This window comes from Azolla caroliniana, unplaced genomic scaffold, assembly GCF_043228905.1.
Source record: "Azolla caroliniana isolate FFs.n. ecotype wild unplaced genomic scaffold, voAzoCaro1.0.p SCAF_1, whole genome shotgun sequence".
In the NCBI taxonomy this organism is placed as follows: domain Eukaryota; kingdom Viridiplantae; phylum Streptophyta; class Polypodiopsida; order Salviniales; family Salviniaceae; genus Azolla; species Azolla caroliniana.
The window spans coordinates 30,651,408-30,672,197 of NW_028230436.1; the positions used below are offsets into that span (position 1 = coordinate 30,651,408).

Here is a 20,790-nt window from a genome sequence, read left to right on the forward strand (position 1 = left end):
TTGGACTCGTGCACAAATTAAGCTCGTCACTTGTAGTTGTCATCCCCCACTATTTGATGATCATTGTCCACAACATGGAGACAAAACAATGGACAATCTACAATCCATGTCCCATGACCAATGTGCCAAATTTAATGTGTGGCGTGGAGCCCACTCTCTTGAACCATGTCCATTCTATGGTCAATCTCCATCAAGTGTACATGAATGTCACCCCTTCTTGGATTGCCACAATCCATGTATCATGGCCAATGTGCAACTTTTTTCATTTGATTTTGAGGCCTTATAATATCCCCCCTCCTTGTCCAATACTCAATGTTTATGACCCTTGTCCCACCCATGGCAATCATGCCACGTGTCTCTGTTATGTTGTCTCCTGATCAAACCATGCCCACCATTTGAAACCCAAAATTACCCAATCCCTCTCTCACACACCATACACATACACATTCCCATATGTCAAGTTTCTAGACATCATCATTGGCATCAGTTATCACCCATCCTTGTTTTTTTGTCAGTTGACCAGTCAATGTTCGCCATTTGAACGCAAAAATGAAGCAATCCGTATTTCACAAACAATGTCCATTCTTCCCATAGGTTCATGTTTCTAGACATCATCATCGGCGTTGATGATCACCCGTTCCTATTTTATTGTCGCTTGGGGCCACCATCTGAACGCCGAAAATGAAGCAATCCATCCCTATTTCACACACATACACATTCCAATAGGTCATGTTTCCAGGACATCAGCACCGGCACAATGGGTGAGTCCAATCCAATGGTGGTAAACCCTTCTCCTCCTCCTCCATCACAAATTATTCACAAATGTGTGTATGTACATATTTGAATGAAGCAAGTATATACATGATATACACTTGCATATTGGTATATAACAATATAACTACTTAAACCCCTTTCCAGCTTAAACCCCCCCCCCCCCTGTCCAACCTCTGTCTCGACTCTGTCTACGCACGCACACTCAGGTTTTGCTATGCTGTTGGATCGTTTTGGTTTCTGGCTGAGAAAACTGAAGCTCTCCATTCTACAAGGTAGGCCTTCTCTCCCTCCAACCCAGCCCAACGCCATATCTTCCATTTTTCAGGCTTCATGTAAGCTTATCTCAGTAAGAAGCATCATGGGAATAGATAACTATAACACACCAAAAGGAAAGAACACAATAGCAGAGAAACCTGTCTCAGAAGAATGTTTAGACTCATCCAGAAAAGTCGGTTCTTCTTCACCATCTTCTTCTCGTGGCCTAACTTTGAAATCGTTGCTCTCTAAGAAAACCCCAAAACTGTATAAAACTAGTCTTCCTTGCAAATTTAGGGTTTTGAAATACCCGCATAAACTTAACCAAAGAAGCACTCAGGTTCTCTCTATCTTAACCTCTTTTAACACATGGAACAAGGAGGTTCAAAACTCTGTGGAGGCTCTTCACGTCAAGCTTAGTTGCAAAGTTGTGAGAGAAGTCATCAAATCTCTCTCTGATGTTCGAATGGCTTCTAGTTTCTTTGAATGGGCTACCAATCAAAAGGGTTTTAAGCATAATACAAAGACGTATTCTGCTATTGTTCGGTTAGTGGGTGAATCAGGAGATCTCGCCCACATGAACAATCTCTTAATACAAATGCATAAAGAAGGGTGCCCTCTCACACCTTACTTCTTGGCTGACATAATGATGGTATATGGTAAGCTCAATATGGCGGAAGAAGCTATTCTCGTCTTCAATGAGATGGAAAGCTCAGGTTGTCCCCCTAATCGATTTGTATATAATTGTCTCATCAGCATCCTCACTAGAGGTGGATATCTCGAAGGAAGTAAAGAAGTCCACAATTTGATGTGGAAAGTGGGAGGGGATTGTCTGCCTGATGCAATTACATATAATATGCTTATTGATAAACATGGAAAAACCGGAGATATACTCGAGGCCAAGAGGTATTGCATTGAAATGAAGAAGAAAGGCATCAAGCCAAATGAAAAAAGTTATGCTAGCCTTATTGGTAGCCTCAGTAGAGCTGGGAAAATTGATAAGGCTTGTGAACTTTTTGACAACATCAAGAGTAAAAGCAATAGTTGTAGATTGATCAATAGGGTGACCTATACCGAGCTAATCCGGGGCCTTGGAAAGGCAGGTAACTGGAAAAGTGCATTAGAAGTGTTTAGGGAAATGGAAAGCTCAGGATGCTCTTTAGATGTGGTAGTATACAACATTATGATTGATATGCTAGTCAGGCGAAGGATGGTAACCGAAGCATGGAAAATGTTTGTTTCAATGCAAACGAAGCAATGCCAGCCAAATGTGGTGACCTATAACTCTCTTATACTTGGTTTTTGTTTTGTTAAGAGGTTGGATGAGGCGTTCCGATGGTATGAAGACATGCAACAGAACCATATCAAACCTGATAACCATACCCATGCAATCCTTATAAATGGTCTTTGCAAAACTGGGAAGTTGGCTGAAGCTTATCAATTCCTAAAGGACAAGGAAAAAAGCCAAACAAAAAATATGAGTATGAATGTTGTTGTCCATAATGCTATGCTCGACGGCCTTGTTAAGGCTGGGGAATATGAAGCTGCATGTGCTCATTTCAAGGAGATGGAAGAAAGTGGTTGCCTTCTGGATGTCTTCTCGTATTCCATCATTATCCATGGTTTTGGAAATAGTGGTAAGGCGAGTGATGCATTTGATATGTATAAGAAAATGAAGAAGTCAGGACTTCGACCTAACCTTGTGACATTCAATACTTTGATCCATGTCTTGGGGAAAGCTGGAATGATTTTTGAAGTGCATGAGATAGTTGAAGAGATGACCTCTCTCGGTTATCAACCAGATGTTATAACTTACACGTCCCTACTTCCAGTGGTTGGAAAGGACAGCAAAAGTTTCAGGCTTGCAACTAAGTGTAGGTTTGATCACGTTCTCGGGATTCGTCTCCGATCAAGCTCATGAATATTCTTTCCAGGGTTGAACCCTAATAGAAACTTTGAAATTCCAGGCAAGCATTTTTTTGTGTCTAGCTGATATATTTGCTATCCATTAGGGAATGCCCTGGTCACTTACATTAATTAATACACTCGTAAGGCATAGTCATTGTAAGGGTGTGAGCTCACATAGTACTTGTACATTTTTTGAGTGTAAGTATATATTACCCAGGTGATGATGAGAAAGAAAATGAAATATACCCACTATTCGGGCATCAGTTCTCGTCTGTAGTTGTTCCACATTAATCTTTTTAGTGTAGATGTATATTATATATTCCACCTTATAATGAGGACGAACCATTATACGTAAATGCATTCTATACTTAATATATTTTCCCATTGTCTTTCAATGAGGATGAAACCATAGTTTGAGCCATACTTCCCATTCATGCCATACTCATATGTGAAATGGCGCCAAGTATGATTGAAATTCATTCGTCTATATTTACATAGATCACCAATAGGACTACTTCTTGAGAATATCATCTGATTAGGTTACACCCAAGATCAAATGTTTTAAAATTAGAGCTTTCAAGTACTTCTCTACAACAAATGCTTCCATTATAGAGGCTTCAGCCTTCAATCACTATTTATGTCACTATGGATTAATCAAAGGGAATAAGGCTTAGGGTTGTTAAAGTGCTAATACATTGCCATAGACCAATCACTATTTTTGTTGCTCAAGGTCCAATTTTGTACTACATGGGGGGCTAATGCTTGCTTAGCACCAGAAGGTTTAGTTAATGATTTAACATGTGAGTTAACAACTAATTCAATAATGAACTATGACAACAAATTCTCCCAATACATAAACTCTAAGGTTTAAGACAAAAGAATTTTGAGGCACATCTCTCTAGCATCGTACACAAACTCCCAAGGTTGAAACCCTATAGTTTTTCAATCCCATTGTGTTGCTAAGCCTTTTGAAACATTATATGTAGAATCGTGATCAATGCTTGTGTTGTTTATTATGCAAGCCCAAAGGCTACAAACCCCAGCAAAAGAAAAGGGTCTACCATGAGGGTATCATCACCATGGCCATCAACAAGACAAGGACTATCACCATCACCATCACTCATCATACCACTACTAGAATCAAAAGGAACCTCCTACAAAAAGGGAAATGGAGCAAAAGATGAACATGATGAAGAAGGAGACATGGTTGGTCCAGCTACAGAGATAGGAGGGCCGTAGGTGGAGGTCGCATGCCTTCTTCGTTTCATCCTTCCTAGACTTTAAGTTCTCACTCCTTTTTCTTTTTTTAACCCCAAAATACATTTGCGACATAGCATATATCAAGAAAAAAAACCCAAAAGGAAAAAAGGGAAACAAATATCGCATATCATATGTGAACATATGCAAATGTTCGCATACATCTACTAAATTGGACATATGCGAATATTACAAACTAGGGATGAAACATTAAGTTGCCTAATAGGGAACTTTGAAGCATGCCATTATCTTTAGGTAAACCTATTTTTATGTGCTCTAGAATCACTAAACTTATATTTGACTCCATGAGATGGATCAATAACAAGATTTTTGCATTAGAATAGCAAATAATTTATCATGCAAAAGTGACCTCTCTGATTGATTTGTTGACGTATATATAACACCAAAGTCTCACATTTAGAGCATACATTTGTTTCAAATTCATGTTCATTTCTCTTGCTCAATGATAATGAGCAAAATACGCAATATCCATTTGACATATTGCTTCAAATCTCGGACAAAATGCAAAAGTATTTTGCTCAGAAATAAATAACAAAATTTGTTGATACGCTGAACAATACAAGAAAATGTATATATAAACATCTTACGAAAAGAAAGCTTCATACGTAGACTCCTGTCAGATTCTGCAGATATTGTTTTTGTTTATTTTAAAATGACAACTACTTGTCTTAAAGAAAATGTAGGTTTTATATATCAATGTCAAATGTTACATATATACATTACATTTGTTTACACCACCATCACCTTCTCTTAAACACAATGTAGGTATTACTTGTGTATTGTTCTCATTTAAACCAGAACCAACCCAATGTTTGTATTACTGTAGGTATTACTTGTGTATTGTTCTCATTTACACCAGCAACCACCTTATGCTACACATCAATGTAAAATGTTACACTGGTGTAAGCCATTAGTCCATCCATTTCTATGCTGTTTATTTTCTCACTTCATATTCATTTATATTTCTTGGTATGGATTCATCAAACCATCTAGTTAGTTGTTCCCTTTGGGGAGGAAATTTGCCCAGGATAGATTCATATAACTATCTCATTCACCGACTACAATCCCACATATATTATATATGTTAGGAATTGGGGCACATGAAGTGAAGAGCAAACAGTTCCATCAACAGTTTAATAAAGCCTTAATCTTGATTTTATCACCACCCGACAGATTGGACATAGGTTTAAGTTGTTGCTACACTTTACACAAGTCTGCAAAACCAATTTCAAAAACTTCAACTCCAATCATTTAATTTTAATTTCGAATGCATGTGCATTATGCTGAAATATTTTGATGTTGGAAGCAGAAACAAAAACCTGATGACCACAATTGAAGGCCATCTCCTTTGGGACTATCAAACAAATAGGGCACATCTACCAAAGAAACAGACAAAAATATGCATTTAAGCATCACAAAATAACATATATGATAATACTACCATCATAACATAGAAATCAAAGACCTTACCTGGGCATCTCCATTTTGAGATGATGTAGATCCGTAATCATGTGTGTAACAACCATAAGCAGTTTGTCGGGGAGAACTGGTTGGATCTTGGTGATTAAAATAATTTGCACTATCACGTCGTGTCAATGGATTTGGAGTTGGTAAAGGGTGCAATCTTGTCTCTCTTTCGATTCTCCGACTAAATACAGACCAAAGAAAATAACCATTTACTTTTACAATCCAATATCTGCTTTTTAAGTAAGTAAAGTTTGACAAGATCATCACTTCAAAAGACGTAACGAAAGAGCAGCTTTGTATTGGATCGGTATCTCCATTAATGCTGCTAAAGCAAATGCTGCCTCCTTCTGCTCAGGAGATCTGTTTCTTGACATGATCTCAGTGAAATTAACAAACTGCAGCATAGAGATAGTGAATATTTGAGAATCCATGAAATGTTCATACTGCATGCTAGAATGGCTAGCACAATACGAAAAAATGATTAAATTAATCAACACAAAGCATGCTCACACAATAAAAATATGGTTAAATCACATAAATGAATCTAATTAATATTTTTGTTACATATTAGAAGAATACATAATACAGTAAAATGCTTAAGTGAATCTGCATAAACAATAAAGGATACGGTAAAAGTGCTTTAATGAACCTGCAACATATGCTTATTCCATGCTAGCACAATATTGAACAGAGTAAGAACGCTTACGTGAATCTATATAATGTTTCGTGCCAGCACAGTAAAGTTGTGTGTAAGAGAGTTCACCTGGAAATTATCAAACTTGCGTTGTGGAATATCATCATCGAACTGCCTCATCATGTCCCATGGACCATCTCCAACCCCCACTAAGACAATTGAAAGTGGATATTCACTGTATATTCAGATTTAATTTGTGTCAACTATCTTACCATACATCAAATTTGTCATGGATTTAAAATTTTGTTAAAGAACATTTATTACTTTTAAGTTTTTAGTGCAAGATATCACGATCTAAAGAATGATCTATATAACATTAATACGTTTACTCAAAAGCAATTGCGACCAACAGGTAAACATTTTGAGTATCCTGGCATATATAACCGACTTTGATAGAACCGAGAGTGGAAAGATGACTTTCGTTCTTGAGTGATCAAGCAAAACACCTCTTCTTTTTATTATTACTATCAGAATTGGATATTGTGTTCTTATCATTTACTTTTTGCCATTGTTGTTATCGTCAAGAAGAGTAAACTGCTTACCTTGCAGCAACTATAGCATCAATTGTACTTTCTTCCTGTGGGCTAGGGATGCCATCATCAATGTCAGAAGTTCTGGTGACCTGACATTGCCAAACGAGATCATACATTTTACCATGTTACATTCAGTTATTGAAGGTGTAAATGTATATCTCAGCATAGAATTTTTCTGGCTCATGTCAAGGTGACCTAATCATGGATATTGTCAAAACTTGCCTGTCCGTCAGCTATTATCAACAGCACATGGTACTGACAACCACTCTTTACAACAATGTCAATTGATGTTTCAATGATTGGGGCAAAAGATGTTGGACCTGCAATGCGAAGTGTAATGGTCATGAACTTGACATCAACAAGGCCACATATCTCATAACTGCAACCCACCAGACAATTTTATGTTGGGAAGGATTTCCTTGTATCTTGAAAGTGCGTCTTCAAAGCCTTCACAAGGCTGGTGATCAGGGAAAAAGCTAAACACATGTTGGTCATGTGTTGATACTGCAAAGTAAAAGGAAGGGCACAAAGATCTCTTTACAAAACTGAAACCTTACAAAACTGATCAATTTTTTCTAATGAGCATCATATTTCACCCACCATCTCCAAACCCAAAACATGGTATGAGGTTATCATCATCAAAAGGCGAAAGAGTTCTGCCAATTATAGAGATGGCCTGTTGATAAGGATTCAGAATGTTACTTATAGCATGTAGGCTTTTTCCATTAAACGATTTCTCTCCTGCAAAGCAACACATGTATGTCTCACTAAGATTCACATCAAGGACGGTGGTAAATTAGATGATTGATGACTTGTGCCCCAATGTAAGAAATCAGAAGCAAACCTTTCCACTCATTGCTCCGTGAAAAATCAACACCTACAATCAAGTTTGATGATTCAAGACCAGCTTCTCTCAGAGCAACTGTTACCTGCTTATATGGCAAAGTAAGTCATGAGGAAAGCCTACATAGCACCCCATCTAAATCCAAGATGCATACAAGAAAACATAATCCATTTAAGTTTGGATAGAACCTCTTCCACCGTCTTATAATTGTCGGCAATATAAGAAAATTGCCTTTTCAAGTCTTTTTTCATGGCAGGAGGCACTGAAGAATGTGTTGGAGAATTTTGATGGTATCCCAGAATCCTAGGAATGTTTCGTGATGCTTTTCCACCCATATTTGCTAATCTTTTGCTTTATTAGAGTAAATGTTAATCTGCAGATTGTATCAGTCAAATTATTATGAGGCACTCTTCCAAAACCAAGTTGAGACCCATGTAGAGGATTTATGCCTCCATTTCTGTATAATCCTTTATGTTGTATGCTCTTTTCATATGGAGATGTTAGTATTTGTACTCTTACACTTAGGAATTAGCCATCGATGGAAAAACATCCCTCAGTTTAGTGTTACAACTTTTGATAATTACCTTTTGAGTTAAAATCTTCAATTTTTGGTAAATTTTCAATTGGAACCGTTTCATAATTATAAATGAGGATATGTAGCTTCTTGGCAAAATTTTCTATTTTGAGCGCTAGAGGTAGCTCCTATTATACTGCACATTTATCCTTCTCCAATAGGATTGGATTTTGTTTTTCTATTTCCTCAGGAAAGATGTGGGCTTAAGGAGAAAAAGCAATGGTATCGCGTACATGAAAGCATAGTGAAACTATAAATCTATAACGATCAATCAAAATCTAGCATATCTGGCCTCCCATGGATGTCAATAATCTCTCTCTCACAATCAATCTCTGATTGTTTCGTAAACACATACCTTGAATTCAGAGCTGGTTTGTTGAGGACGAAAAGAGCGTTCTTCAGGAAAGGATGTGGATGATGAGGATATGGAGATGGAGATGGAGGGTGTAGAAGATACCTTGTCTCCATGCAAGAATCTGCCAAAGTCTTCGCCATTTTAACTTGACCTTTGCTTTTTGTACCTTCCTGGATCCTTCCTTTACATATCTATCTGTGATGACTGAACCTCGGTCAAGACTTTGCACACAAGAAAGATACTGAATGGGTCAAAAAGTCCTCTCTCTCTCTCTCTCTCTCTCTCTCTCTCTCTATTTTTCCTGCAAATAAAAAAAGTAAAGCATCATGAATTAGGAAGGGTAGATGGAGCTTCCATGGAAAAGAGTATGATTGGTACATAATTCTCCCTCCCATCCCAACACATGAACTGTTGCCCAACTCCTCTCATTGGAAGACATTTTGGCCATGAAACCACTATGGCTAACCTATGAATTATATTATTCGCCTCCAACATTTTAAATTCCCTTGTCATTTACTTACCCGTAAAATCTTTGACTCTCCATGTGTGGTACCTTACTTCTCAATCAAGAAAGCGACGACAATTCTGGCCATGGTTTTGTCATTGTTCCACACGATTCATTCATTGGCTTATATGAAACAATGTATCTTTGCCAACCCAAACCTCTATTGTCTCACATTTATGCATTCATTCGCCCTTATTTATCTACTAGCCATAATGTGTCCATGTGAAGCCCCACAATATGTTCAAGTTGGTTGTCCCGAGCAAAACAACTCTGATAAAACTATGTTTGTCTTATCGAAATGATTGCTTATTCAAATGATCCATCCCTTTGTCCCACACCGTTTTATGTACGCAATATATTTCATGTTTTTGTTTTGACTTGTGATGTTTGTCCATCTCGAGAAGGCTCTTTGTATTTTAGATTTTATTCCCATCATGGTGAAGAAGACCCTTCTTTTTCTTATTTCGGCACCAATCATTTGTGCATATGAGATACCCTTCTTGTTTTTAATTCACCGTTTCAATGTAGAGAGAGGAGAGAGAAAATGCAAAGGGTAAAATGTTGTGGTTGATAATGATCGGGTTTAAATTAAAAGTGATCGCTACAGTGTGAACGCAATAAACGTCCTCAATGTTATGCTAGCAATTTGGATTTTACTTGCAAAATTGAAGTCGTGATATGATGGAATTATAAATGTAAGTACATTAGCATGCCATTCTAAAAATTTCCACATCGAACTAATATATGAAAAAATAGTACAGCTAGCACATGCAATACGCATCAATGTGCAACAAATTACAAATAAATGATAGCATAATTAATGAACCCGACGTGAATCGAACACGCAACCTTCTGATCTGGAGTCAGACGCGCTACCATTGCGCCACGGATCCTTGATGCATTCCATACTTAATTTAAAATTGAAATATTAATTATTCTATGAAGTGCCAGTATTAGCCTTTTTATCCAAATATTACATGAAGCACAAGTTTTACCGTTTTTGTTCGAATGTGCTCATTACAAAAGTTTACGCCAATAGGAAAACATATACTATGTGAGTGCCCACTCTTTGTGATTGTAAATAATCTCAATTATGTATCCAATGGTTCTATGCTTGCCTTGTTGTGCATGTGTGCCCACCATAATGTTGAATTGTGTATTGTAAAATATGCTCCCACCATGTTTTGGTCCTACTCATGTTGATCCCTTTACGAAAGAGTTTGATTTTAAAATTTTCCATAGCATTCTTCTTTGGGTACATGTATTATTTGTGCATTTGTTACAATAGTATCTTACATTGTGTTAATGGTAGTTGTAGGTTGGATCTCTAATTATTGTCAATGAGGTGAGATAAGCTAGCATATGAGATGTAAATAAGCACATGAGAATATTAAGGAAAATAATGAGTGCATCTAACATTTTTTTATGCTCTCATACCTATGGATATGAGAATATGCTCCTCTGAGAGGACATAGTGATAAAATAAATGTGTGAGGACCACGAACATGGTCTTTGGTCAATTGCAATTTACAAGTTGTGATTGATATGTGATAGAGAAATCAAATGAACAGTTTTTTAGTGTAGACAACATATATTATCAAACCTTATTGGATATAAATAACATGTGTGCAAAAGTATGAACTTGTTAATTTGGAGGGTATCGTGTCTCGACACTAATGCTAAACAAATTTGTCTCGTAGACCAATGGCATTTGTTGCCATTCAACATAGCATATGTAAAATGGTATTATATAAATGAATACAAATCGGGGACAAACATAAACAAAGTTATTCATAATTGGCATGGGTGGACCCTATAATCAATTCTGTCTTTATCATAATCAGACATTAGATGGTAGTGGCATTCTTATGCTTTTTGCCCTTGTGTTTTAACTTGCTTACAAATATTCAGAACGTCAACATGCAACTTAAACCTTGCACGACATCCTTCAACAACCAAACCTTATCCCTATCCTTACCACTTTGTCACATGCCATGTAGTTTTTATTTATAGTATTTATTCTATCCAACTTCATTATTGAGGCTATTCAAATTTGGGAGACCTCACATATGTTAAAAGCACGCATGTTTATAATATATTTTTACAAAGAATGCAGTTTTAGATCGATTGAATGGAGAATGTGAGCAAATCATTGTATAGTTGGATTATGATTTCCTTGCTCTAAAAATTAAGTTGCACATCTAATATAATCCAAGAATATAATTTGGTATTTGTTTGATTAGTGATGGAAAGCATGATCTAAGATCAAAATGGTATAAACATTAATGGGATAAACTTCCACATAAGATGATATCCATGCCAAACACATTTCAAGCAATTATTATTAACAACTCCTTTATTGAAATGGTTTAGGGCCTAGGCGTATGCGGAATAATTTTATGTGAAAACATCTTGTGTAAGGATATCTTGCTCTCCGAAGCACGTACTAAATTAAATAATCAACGACGCCTTGTGGATTCATTGTTAGATATGGGGAAAATAAAGGAAAGGAGAACTTATTCCATCACGCGTCTAACCACATAGGATTGGTGTTGATTGTTAGGAAATGACCAGCCACAATCGGTTACGCGTTCGTATTCGTGGATAGAAACCAAGAATTAGCACGCAGACAAAAAAACGTGAAGACACAAAGACACTGATATTTTACGTGGAAAACCTGAAATGGGAAAAAACCATGGGGGTCCACAAAACCCGAGAAAATAGATCACTATGGTAGAGAGGAAGTACAAATACGGAACTCGGAGGCAAAGACCCCGAGTTCTGCTTCGTCTGACAAACGACCTCACTCACAGTTATAGAGGCAACTACCTCGTTCTTACTTTTTCAATAATGCAACTTTCTAGCCATTTACAAGTATAGCCCACAAGGGGCATTATAGACTATTTTCAATTATCGCCTTACGAAACGGTTTCGGTTTCGGTTTTGGCCTCGGCCGAGATACTCACCAACACGATACTTCTCTTCCCATTCAGAGGAACATGTTTCCCAACAAACACATTTCAAGCAATTATTATTAGCAACTCCTTTATTGGAATGGTTTAGGGCCTAAGCTAGTGTGAGGGTTTTGGCATTGGTATGCGGAATAATTTTGTGTGATAACATATTGTGTAAGGATATCATGCTCTCCGAAGCACGTACTAAATTAAGCAATCAACGACGCCTCGTGGATTCATTGTTAGATATGGGGAAAAGAAAGGAAAGGAGAACTTATTCCATCACGCATCTAACCACATAGGTTTGGTGTTGATTTATTAACAAGTTTGATCTTGGATTGGAAATAAAACTGTAGGGGCATGTCAAATGGCAAATACATTTCAAGATTGAAAAATGATTCATTCAGCTATAGGGAAGAAATGCTTCATGCAACCAAATGTTATGCTTATCAACAAATGTATTTAAGATTGTGAAAAAAAATCGTATAATAGACCAACTCGTTGAAATAGTGAAAATATCAAATTCCAATTTCCACTACGAGAATATATCTAGCGGGCAACAAATGGGGACAATATCAATAAAAATATCCATTGCGAAAAGAAAATATATCTACAAAAATAGTGATAATGAGTGCAATATCAAATTAAAACTCAAACATGAAACATAATAATATATTACGTAACGCATCACGTAGTGGCCAAAGTTCGAGAATCATGGGAATTCTGAATTCATATAGAAAAAGTTAAGCTTTGTCAGAGACAAAATATTTCCTTCAAAGGAAAGACACAATCCACGAAATTTGCTTTTATGTTGAAAATGTATTACATCATTGTCTCACACATGTTTGTACATTCAAAATGAAGTTCGAACCTTTGCTACTTGTCATCAATCTGTTTTGCCTCGCCTACATTTCTCGTGAGCTTTTCCTCGTTGTGAATGCTAATGGTAAGATTTGAATTAAGCACATACATTCGTTATTGTCGATATAATGTATTGGGACTTGCTCTCGACAATGATATGATATGCGCCACTAACAACAAAGACCTATAAGGCAAAATTGAATTAGAAAAAGAGTGTTAAGAAAGCGCTAGAAAATCGTTCAATATTAAGGAAAGAAGGAAGGGAGGAGTTCATGCCCAAAGACAAACAGTGTGAAATGCAAAACACATCCAACATCTCGGCTCCATTAGGAACATTATTATCCCTGGATTCCAATCTAAAACTTTATAACTAAATAGGAATTCGAATCTAAATCCATATCCAAAACAAAGGACAAACTAACACTAAAAATAGATAGATACATAATTATATATATGTATAATGTAATAATGTATGTATATATACTTAGCATTTAAAAAACAAAAATAAAAATTCAGCACAATGAAAAGAAAAAGCGAAATAAAAAAGAAAGAAAGTTTATAGCTAACAAGAAAAAAAAGCAGTTCCGAATAAAACGAGACAAAGAAAAGAAAAGCGAGAAATTTGAAATTGAATATTTAAAAAACTTTCAGATTATCATTAAAAATCAGGGCCTGTACAAATTAGTTTTTAAAATTTGTTTATAACGGAATAAAAATAAAACAAATGCAAAATTAAAATACGCAGCAAAACCTTTTTGATTCTTCTTGGGTTTTACTAATTGTTGTAAACATAATCTCTTCTATAAATAGCTGCTGCCGATCTTTCGCCTTCTTCTTCTTCTTCTTCTTCTTCTTCTTCTTGAGCTTCTCAGCTATGGCGGCACACACTCTTGGATTGACCACACCTTCAAATGCTATCATTCCACAGGTCCGTTTCGTATACATTTTCATCTTCCTTTCTCTGCCATAACAACTCTCCCTCTACTTTTTTGTTTTCTCATCATTTTCAGTACCAATCCTTCCTTACTTTGTTACTTTTTATTTCCTTTATCATTATTTTTCTGTGTAAATGTCTCCTCTTAATTCATCTTCACAGTCCGTCGTTTCTCATTTTCACTTTCATTTCCACGTTCATTTCTATTGTAGAGAGTATAAGTAATTTAGTCGAAGATTTATATATTTCTGAAAGACAGATAATTTTTATGGACAGACCCTTTTTAGTTAACAGTGTCAAAATCTGCTTCCTTTCAGTATAATCAAATTTATTGGAGATTGACTCCAGGTAGATTTGATTGCAATCCCTGACACAATTCGAGAATCTGCTTGTGAAATATTTGTAGCCTCTCACAAGTTCAAGTCTCAAGTCTATCAATTCTCAGAATTTACTGTACACGATATAACTTGTGAAAGTCAGTCAATTGATTGCAACACATTTTCTGTCTTGAGAATTCTCACAAATTTCTGAGTATGATTTAACTCATGAAAGTTAGTAAATTGGTTGAACCATATTTTTGGGTCTTGAATATGTTTTTGTAAGTTTGAGAAAATGTAAGCTTTGAAGCTATCAATTCTCAAAAAATTTCCTCGTATGATTGAACTCATGAAGGTCAGTCAATTGATTACAATGCGTTTTTCTGCGGTGATTCAGATTACAGTTTCTGCATCTGCATCTGATGTAATTGAGTGGAAAGGAGACATATTGGTTGTGGGAACTTCTGCATCGGATCTTGAAAAAGATGAAAATGGAAGCTTTAAGAATTCCACACTGAGGAAACTGGATGACTTTCTTAAAGGAATTCTAGCAACTGTTGTCATAGAAGAAGATTTCACTGCTAAAACTGGTCAGTATTTAATAGTGAGATTATCTTCTGGTTATGGATTCAAAAGGATTGGTTTAGTGGCATATCAGAATTCTGGTCAAGTGTTAAGTCCTGCAAAATGGAAGAGTTTTGGAGAATCAGTGGTAACTGCTACTAAGAATGTTCAAGCAACGTCATTATGTATTACATTGGCTAATTTTGGACATGTTGATGAGTTGGCTCTACATGTTAGAGCTCGTTCCATTGCCATGGGTATGTATTTTTTTAAGCTCTATTTTGGAAATTTCTGGTTTGAGTTTGTGGAATTAGAAATTGAGCTGGTTTTCCATAAGACATTTGTTACATTGGATTGTTTATAGAGTTCCCACTTTAGTTTATTCACGAATATTGTTTATATGTGTGCCATGAAATAGTCTCCCTACCAAATTTTAACTTTGAATCCCCTTCAAATTTTGATGTTTTAAGATGGAAATGTTTCACATTCGGGATGAGTAATAGATCATAGAAAAATTGATCTATAAACTTCCTTTTGAGATGAAAGTTACTATACCTAGTTGCAAATTTATCTATAACAGGGGTCATTTTGGCAACACATGAAGATTCAAGATTTAAATCAGAAAAGAAGAGTCCTTCCCTTCATTCTCTGGAATTTATTGGATTTGGGAAGGGACCTGAACTGGATCAGCAGTTTAAGCTCACTGGAAAAATATCAGAAGGTGTAATCTTTACGAGAGAGCTTGTTAATTCCCCTGCAAACGTTCTCACTCCTGGTCTGTATTCTACACTTCTGTAGTATTATATTTTTCTAATGTACAGATATGTCAATTTCTTTTCACTCTGATCATATCATGTTTCTCTCAATGCACAGTGATTATAGATGTTGGGAAAAACTCCTAGATTTTTTATTTCCCTAAATCCATTAAGTTTCATTTATTTCTCCAATTGCCCTGATAAACCACTTCTTTTTATGTGGCAGTCGTGCAATTATGTATTTAACCCATGCCCTTCGTCACAGCTATATATAGTACTTTAGATTATATATCTATTCAATTCATCTCCATTTCTTTCATTGTATGTCAACTAGGGGCGTTTTTAGAAATAAAAAAAACTTAAACACCCAGGGATATTTTTTGGACTTTTTCACTTCATTATGTTGTGCTTCTTCTTACAATGCACCTTGATTATATTATGGACCATGTTTCTCTCTTTGCATATTGTACAGCTAGTTTAGCAGCAGAAGCTGTGGAGTTGTGCTCAGCATTCAAGGATGTCTTGAGTGTGCAAATATTTGATGAAGATAAGTGTAGGGAACTGAGAATGGGGGCATACCTTGGAGTAACTGCTGCTGCGACGAATCCCCCTAAATTTATTCATATGAAATACAAGCCCCTAAGAGGTGAAACACGTATCAAATTGGCGATAGTCGGAAAAGGCTTGACTTTTGATAGGTAGGATTTTTTCTTTTTCGGTAAGTCTTCTAATTGCTGTTTTTCTCCTATTAAATTATGTATGCTATTAATGGTTGTGGCAAGAAAAAGTTATATAAATCAGATGCTTTTTAAAATGATAATTGCCTTCACAAAATATTTGTATATAATGTAAAAAACACATGTGGATATGTTTTGAGTATGTCAGATGTGCTAATGATTGTCATATTAACATTTGTGATAATGCGAATGATTGTCATATTAAGTTCTATTCTTTTCTTACCTACATTTTGTGGAACATGTACACCATATACAACCACCTCTTGATTTCTGAAAAGTGGGGAAAGCATCAATTTCTCAGATTTCAACAAACATCTTATAATATTCATCAAATACTTTGATTGCTCGTTTTGATCCTGCGGCAAAATTTGACACCACTTGAGAACTCTTAGAAGAATATAGTAAATGGCGAGGAACAATGGGGTGCTAAAATTATACATTTGATTCATTGTAAGTCATGCATTTTAGGAACAACTTGTATTACATGTATGTATGCCTAAAAATATAGAGAAGATTACCCTTAGATGATCATGACACAAGAGGCGACGTCGATATGAAGTTGGAAATGTATGAGCGGTAGAAGGAGACGTAATAGTAGCGGAGAAATATCTGTATACTTAGTGAGATACTTGTGATTGTGTTTGATAAGTAAATCTTTAATGTCTTTTTAAGAATTGATGTTGTGTTGGAGGGCATTGCGTCCGATTCAGCCAAGGTGATTGATGAGTATTCAAACTAGAAACGTCTATTACTTGTTTTTGTTGATGACTAATGGAGGCAAATTGATGGGTATTCACACTAGAAACTTTTAGTACTTCATGACTTGTCTTTATTGGTGAACAGTGGAGGCTACAATTTGAAGGTTTCAGGATCATCAATTGAGTATATGAAGTTTGATATGGGAGGAGCTGCAGCTGCCTTTGGTGCCGCTAAAGCAATTGCTTCTATATGTCCGCTTGGTGTTGAGGTAACTCAATTATTGTGTATATAAGCTAAATTATCAAAATGCTGCTATTATTCACATAATGTGCAAAAGGGCTGAAAATCAATTTAAAAAATCTTATGCAATATTACAAATGAATAAAATACAAAATAATCAAACTGCACTTTGTACTGATTAAAATGAAAAAGAGCGAATATAATCAAACTTCATTTAAATTAGACAATTACCTGTTAATTAGGAAGTATGCTGCCAATCAGAGACTAATTAATGAAGCTCAATTAATATAAAGCCAACCTCAATTAAGCTGAATTCATACAAACATTGGGATTAACTGAAATAGCAATGTTAGTTAATGATAGATATATTTATTAATTTAAAGAGGTTTGACCATTTTCTCTTTCTTTTTTCTTTTTAATTTGGAGTAGTTTGTTTGATTATTTTTTCATTTTTAATATTTAATGGTGTTTTGGGAATCAACTTGTGGCATTTTGTAATTATGCGATCGTGAGTGACAATTTGTGAATTGCAGCAGGGTATAATGGCATTACGAGAATATGCCCTCTTGTATAATTGTATGGCTAGCCTTTTCTTGTAGTTTCCTTTGTTTCCAAAGGTGTATTTTGTACATTATATTGTCAAAATGAAGGCAGATAGACCTTGAGATGTTGGAACTAATCTAATTAATTGTGTCACTTCATGATATTTGATGAAATTTGCTTTAGTGATTGAATAAAATGTGGTGTTTGGATGCATGAATTGTTTGTTGCTTATTATTTTCATCTTCATGCTACCTGTATGTACATGTAGAGATTTAAAAATCTCCAGAGACGCTAGGAAATTGGAATTGACCTATACTTTATGGGAAATTTTAACTGAATCCTCAAATTGGGGCGACCTAGTAATATACAGCTACAACATTATTAGATTTCCATGAAATTCATTATAATTCCCCTTATTGAATAAATTGTTATGTAGGTAAATTTTATTGTTGCAGCTTGTGAGAATATGATCAGTGGTACAGGCATGAGACCTGGTGATATAGTGACAGCTTCAAATGGAAAAACTATTGAGGTACGGTCTCTAGTTTTGGTGGGTTTTAGAACACAAAAATAGTTACTCGTAACTGATCAAAATTTACATCCAGGTAAACAACACAGATGCTGAAGGTAGGCTGACATTGGCTGATGCACTGGTGTATACATGCAAACAAGGAGTTCAAAAGGTTGATGATGCAATTTTTTGCACTATGCAACTTTAAATGTATCATTTATGAACTCCCATTTTCTTATTGAATGTGAATGGCAATAAGGTTTGTCTTCCAAATGATGGAAGTTAGATGATAATTTTCTAGGCATATTTAATGTATTTACTATTGGCAGGTTGTGGACCTAGCAACATTGACGGGAGCATGTATTGTTGCACTTGGGAATGATATAGGAGGTATTCTCTTCTCCCCCTTGGTAATGCAGATCTCTCGTGCATTTTCTTTTCTTTAAAATTAGCATTGGCAACAATGCTTCTATTTTGATATAGGACTATTTACTCCAAATGATGAGCTAGCAAAAGAGTTGTCAGAATCATGTGAAAGAGCTGGGGAGAAACTTTGGCGACTACCAATGGAGGAAAGTTATTGGGAAGCGATGAAATCTAGTATTGCAGATATGGTGAACTCAGGTGGTCGACCAGGTGGATCCATTTTAGCATCTCTATTCTTGAAACAGGTATAGTAGTGTTGTTTTAGTGCTTTATAGTAGGTATCCATTAACTTAGGTAATCCAGAGTTTTACGTAATTTTATCAATATTTGAGTAGTGGGAGATGATAAATAATATACCCATTCAATATAAGTCTGGAATCGTGAAAACTTTTTCAAAATGCAGTTTGTAGATGAAAATATACCATGGGCTCACCTTGATGTTGCTGGACCTGTTTGGAATGAGAAGAAGAAACTTGCTACTGGATTTGCAGTAAACACTTTGGTTGAATGGGTTTTGAGGCATCAATCAGAGTGAACTTTGTGTTACAATGCATTACATTGGAACAATTGTTTAAGAAGACTGAATAATGGTTGTAATGAGTGCCCCTATATGTAATATTGCAACGTGTCATCCTCGTATTTTAAATTTGTATATATTTTGGTTTCATCAGAGTATAATAATATATGGTCGTTTTGTTTGATGGTTCTTAATTTGAATTATTGGATGTGTATAGTTTCTAAAGACATAGCACCAGCTCGTAGTTTGTATGTGCAGTTGCAGGTTAGCAACTTACAAGGACAGAAATAGCAAATGTTACAATGCATAATACCATCGGGCAGCTTATGTATGGACCTACGTTATATTGATCCCATAAGGTCTTAATGAAATTCCTTGTAATTGTCTATAATGGACTTTTAGTAAAGGATTACATCCATCCATTGGCATTGGCCTTGGACATGGTAAATGTAAAAGAAGTGATTGCAACAAATCATTTATAATGGGTGCAACAATTGGTAATGGTGACTAATTAGTTAGGAGGTGTATTATATGCATACAAGATGGTGATTGATTAACAAGGATTAGATTAAGTAGGTAGTGTGGTAAATGATGGAGCATCTTCGATAGTTACATGCCTTGGATGCTCTCAGTACTCTAATGCTTTGAGTGCATCTCAATGTATTATTCCAATCTAAAAGCATATATGGAGTGAGGAATGCTAGGACTCTATTTTGTCGTGCCACTTGCTCTTGATCTCTTTTATGTGACTTACACAATCTCAAATACTTTAAATGAGGTTTTAGAATAGAATCAAAAGTATGCTTCATTTAGAGAAGATATAGAATTAAAAAAATGAAGCATTATACCAAAATCTATGCAATGTCATGATCTAACAAGAAGACAATAAGATGTCACTAAGTTGACACTCTCAAGTCCTCTTACTCATTCATGCATCAAAAGCGCCTTTAGTATGCTATGATAGAGTGAACATATAAAACATTACCACTCCAATATTAGTCCTTGTTATATAGCAAGAGCTTTGTGAACATATAAAACATTACCACTCCAATATTCGACAATAAAACTAATTCAACAATCATGAGTTATTTAGTTATAACAGTTATAATTAGATATTGGAGGTAGGTGGAAAGAGATCACCATGCCCATTATTTTGCAAAGATTTCAACATCATGCTCGATTATATTATCGGAGATGGAAAGGTATCATTGGCATCTATTGAACCAAACCAAATTTCACAAAACAACATAGAGGAAGATAAAAAGGGATATATGATAAATGTCTAGCAGGAACAATTAGATCACGTAAGGGGAGTTGAGAACACGCATGGTCACATATCGGCTGTGTGATAGTTCTATGTAGATCGATTTAATCATAGTCTCGAACGGTATGTGACCGTGTGGTTTCTTTGGACAGGATTGAGTCTACCGTGGTCTTGTATGATTTGGATGATGAGTTTGGGTTCCCTAGAGGAAGAAGAGGAGTAACTTCTGAAATATGTGAATACATACATACATATCTGTAATTTTGAGTAGGAGGTTTCCC

The 20,790-nt window shown here is 35.7% G+C and overlaps 3 protein-coding genes and 1 non-coding gene across 4 annotated transcripts; 2 read left to right on the forward strand and 2 right to left on the reverse strand.

Annotated features, from left to right (window-relative positions):
- The first annotated feature begins 951 nt into the window (after positions 1 to 951).
- On the forward strand, positions 952 to 3,192 carry LOC147869658 (uncharacterized). The gene has a single exon (XM_087331791.1). It carries the CDS (start codon positions 989 to 991, stop codon positions 2,948 to 2,950), a length of 1,962 nt encoding a protein of 653 aa, XP_087187917.1. The 5' UTR covers positions 952 to 988; the 3' UTR covers positions 2,951 to 3,192.
- A 1,686-nt stretch (positions 3,193 to 4,878) lies between these two features.
- Positions 4,879 to 8,675, reverse strand: LOC147869659 (E3 ubiquitin-protein ligase RGLG3-like). The gene is made up of 11 exons (XM_087331802.1): positions 7,942 to 8,675; positions 7,754 to 7,838; positions 7,510 to 7,650; positions 7,300 to 7,413; positions 7,132 to 7,229; positions 6,919 to 6,998; positions 6,446 to 6,551; positions 5,950 to 6,077; positions 5,686 to 5,863; positions 5,535 to 5,591; positions 4,879 to 5,429 (listed from the first exon to the last, which is right to left on the reverse strand). Exons 1-11 carry the CDS (start codon positions 8,086 to 8,088, stop codon positions 5,349 to 5,351), a joined length of 1,215 nt encoding a protein of 404 aa, XP_087187928.1. The 5' UTR covers positions 8,089 to 8,675; the 3' UTR covers positions 4,879 to 5,348.
- A 1,333-nt stretch (positions 8,676 to 10,008) lies between these two features.
- Positions 10,009 to 10,080, reverse strand: TRNAW-CCA (transfer RNA tryptophan (anticodon CCA)). The gene has a single exon. It is a non-coding gene; the product is annotated as a tRNA-Trp (tRNA).
- A 3,693-nt stretch (positions 10,081 to 13,773) lies between these two features.
- Positions 13,774 to 19,393, forward strand: LOC147869661 (leucine aminopeptidase 1-like). The gene is made up of 10 exons (XM_087331793.1): positions 13,774 to 13,930; positions 14,651 to 15,074; positions 15,398 to 15,592; positions 16,045 to 16,270; positions 17,153 to 17,276; positions 18,228 to 18,323; positions 18,397 to 18,474; positions 18,632 to 18,692; positions 18,786 to 18,973; positions 19,132 to 19,393. Exons 1-10 carry the CDS (start codon positions 13,877 to 13,879, stop codon positions 19,261 to 19,263), a joined length of 1,578 nt encoding a protein of 525 aa, XP_087187919.1. The 5' UTR covers positions 13,774 to 13,876; the 3' UTR covers positions 19,264 to 19,393.
- Positions 19,394 to 20,790: the final 1,397 nt, after the last annotated feature.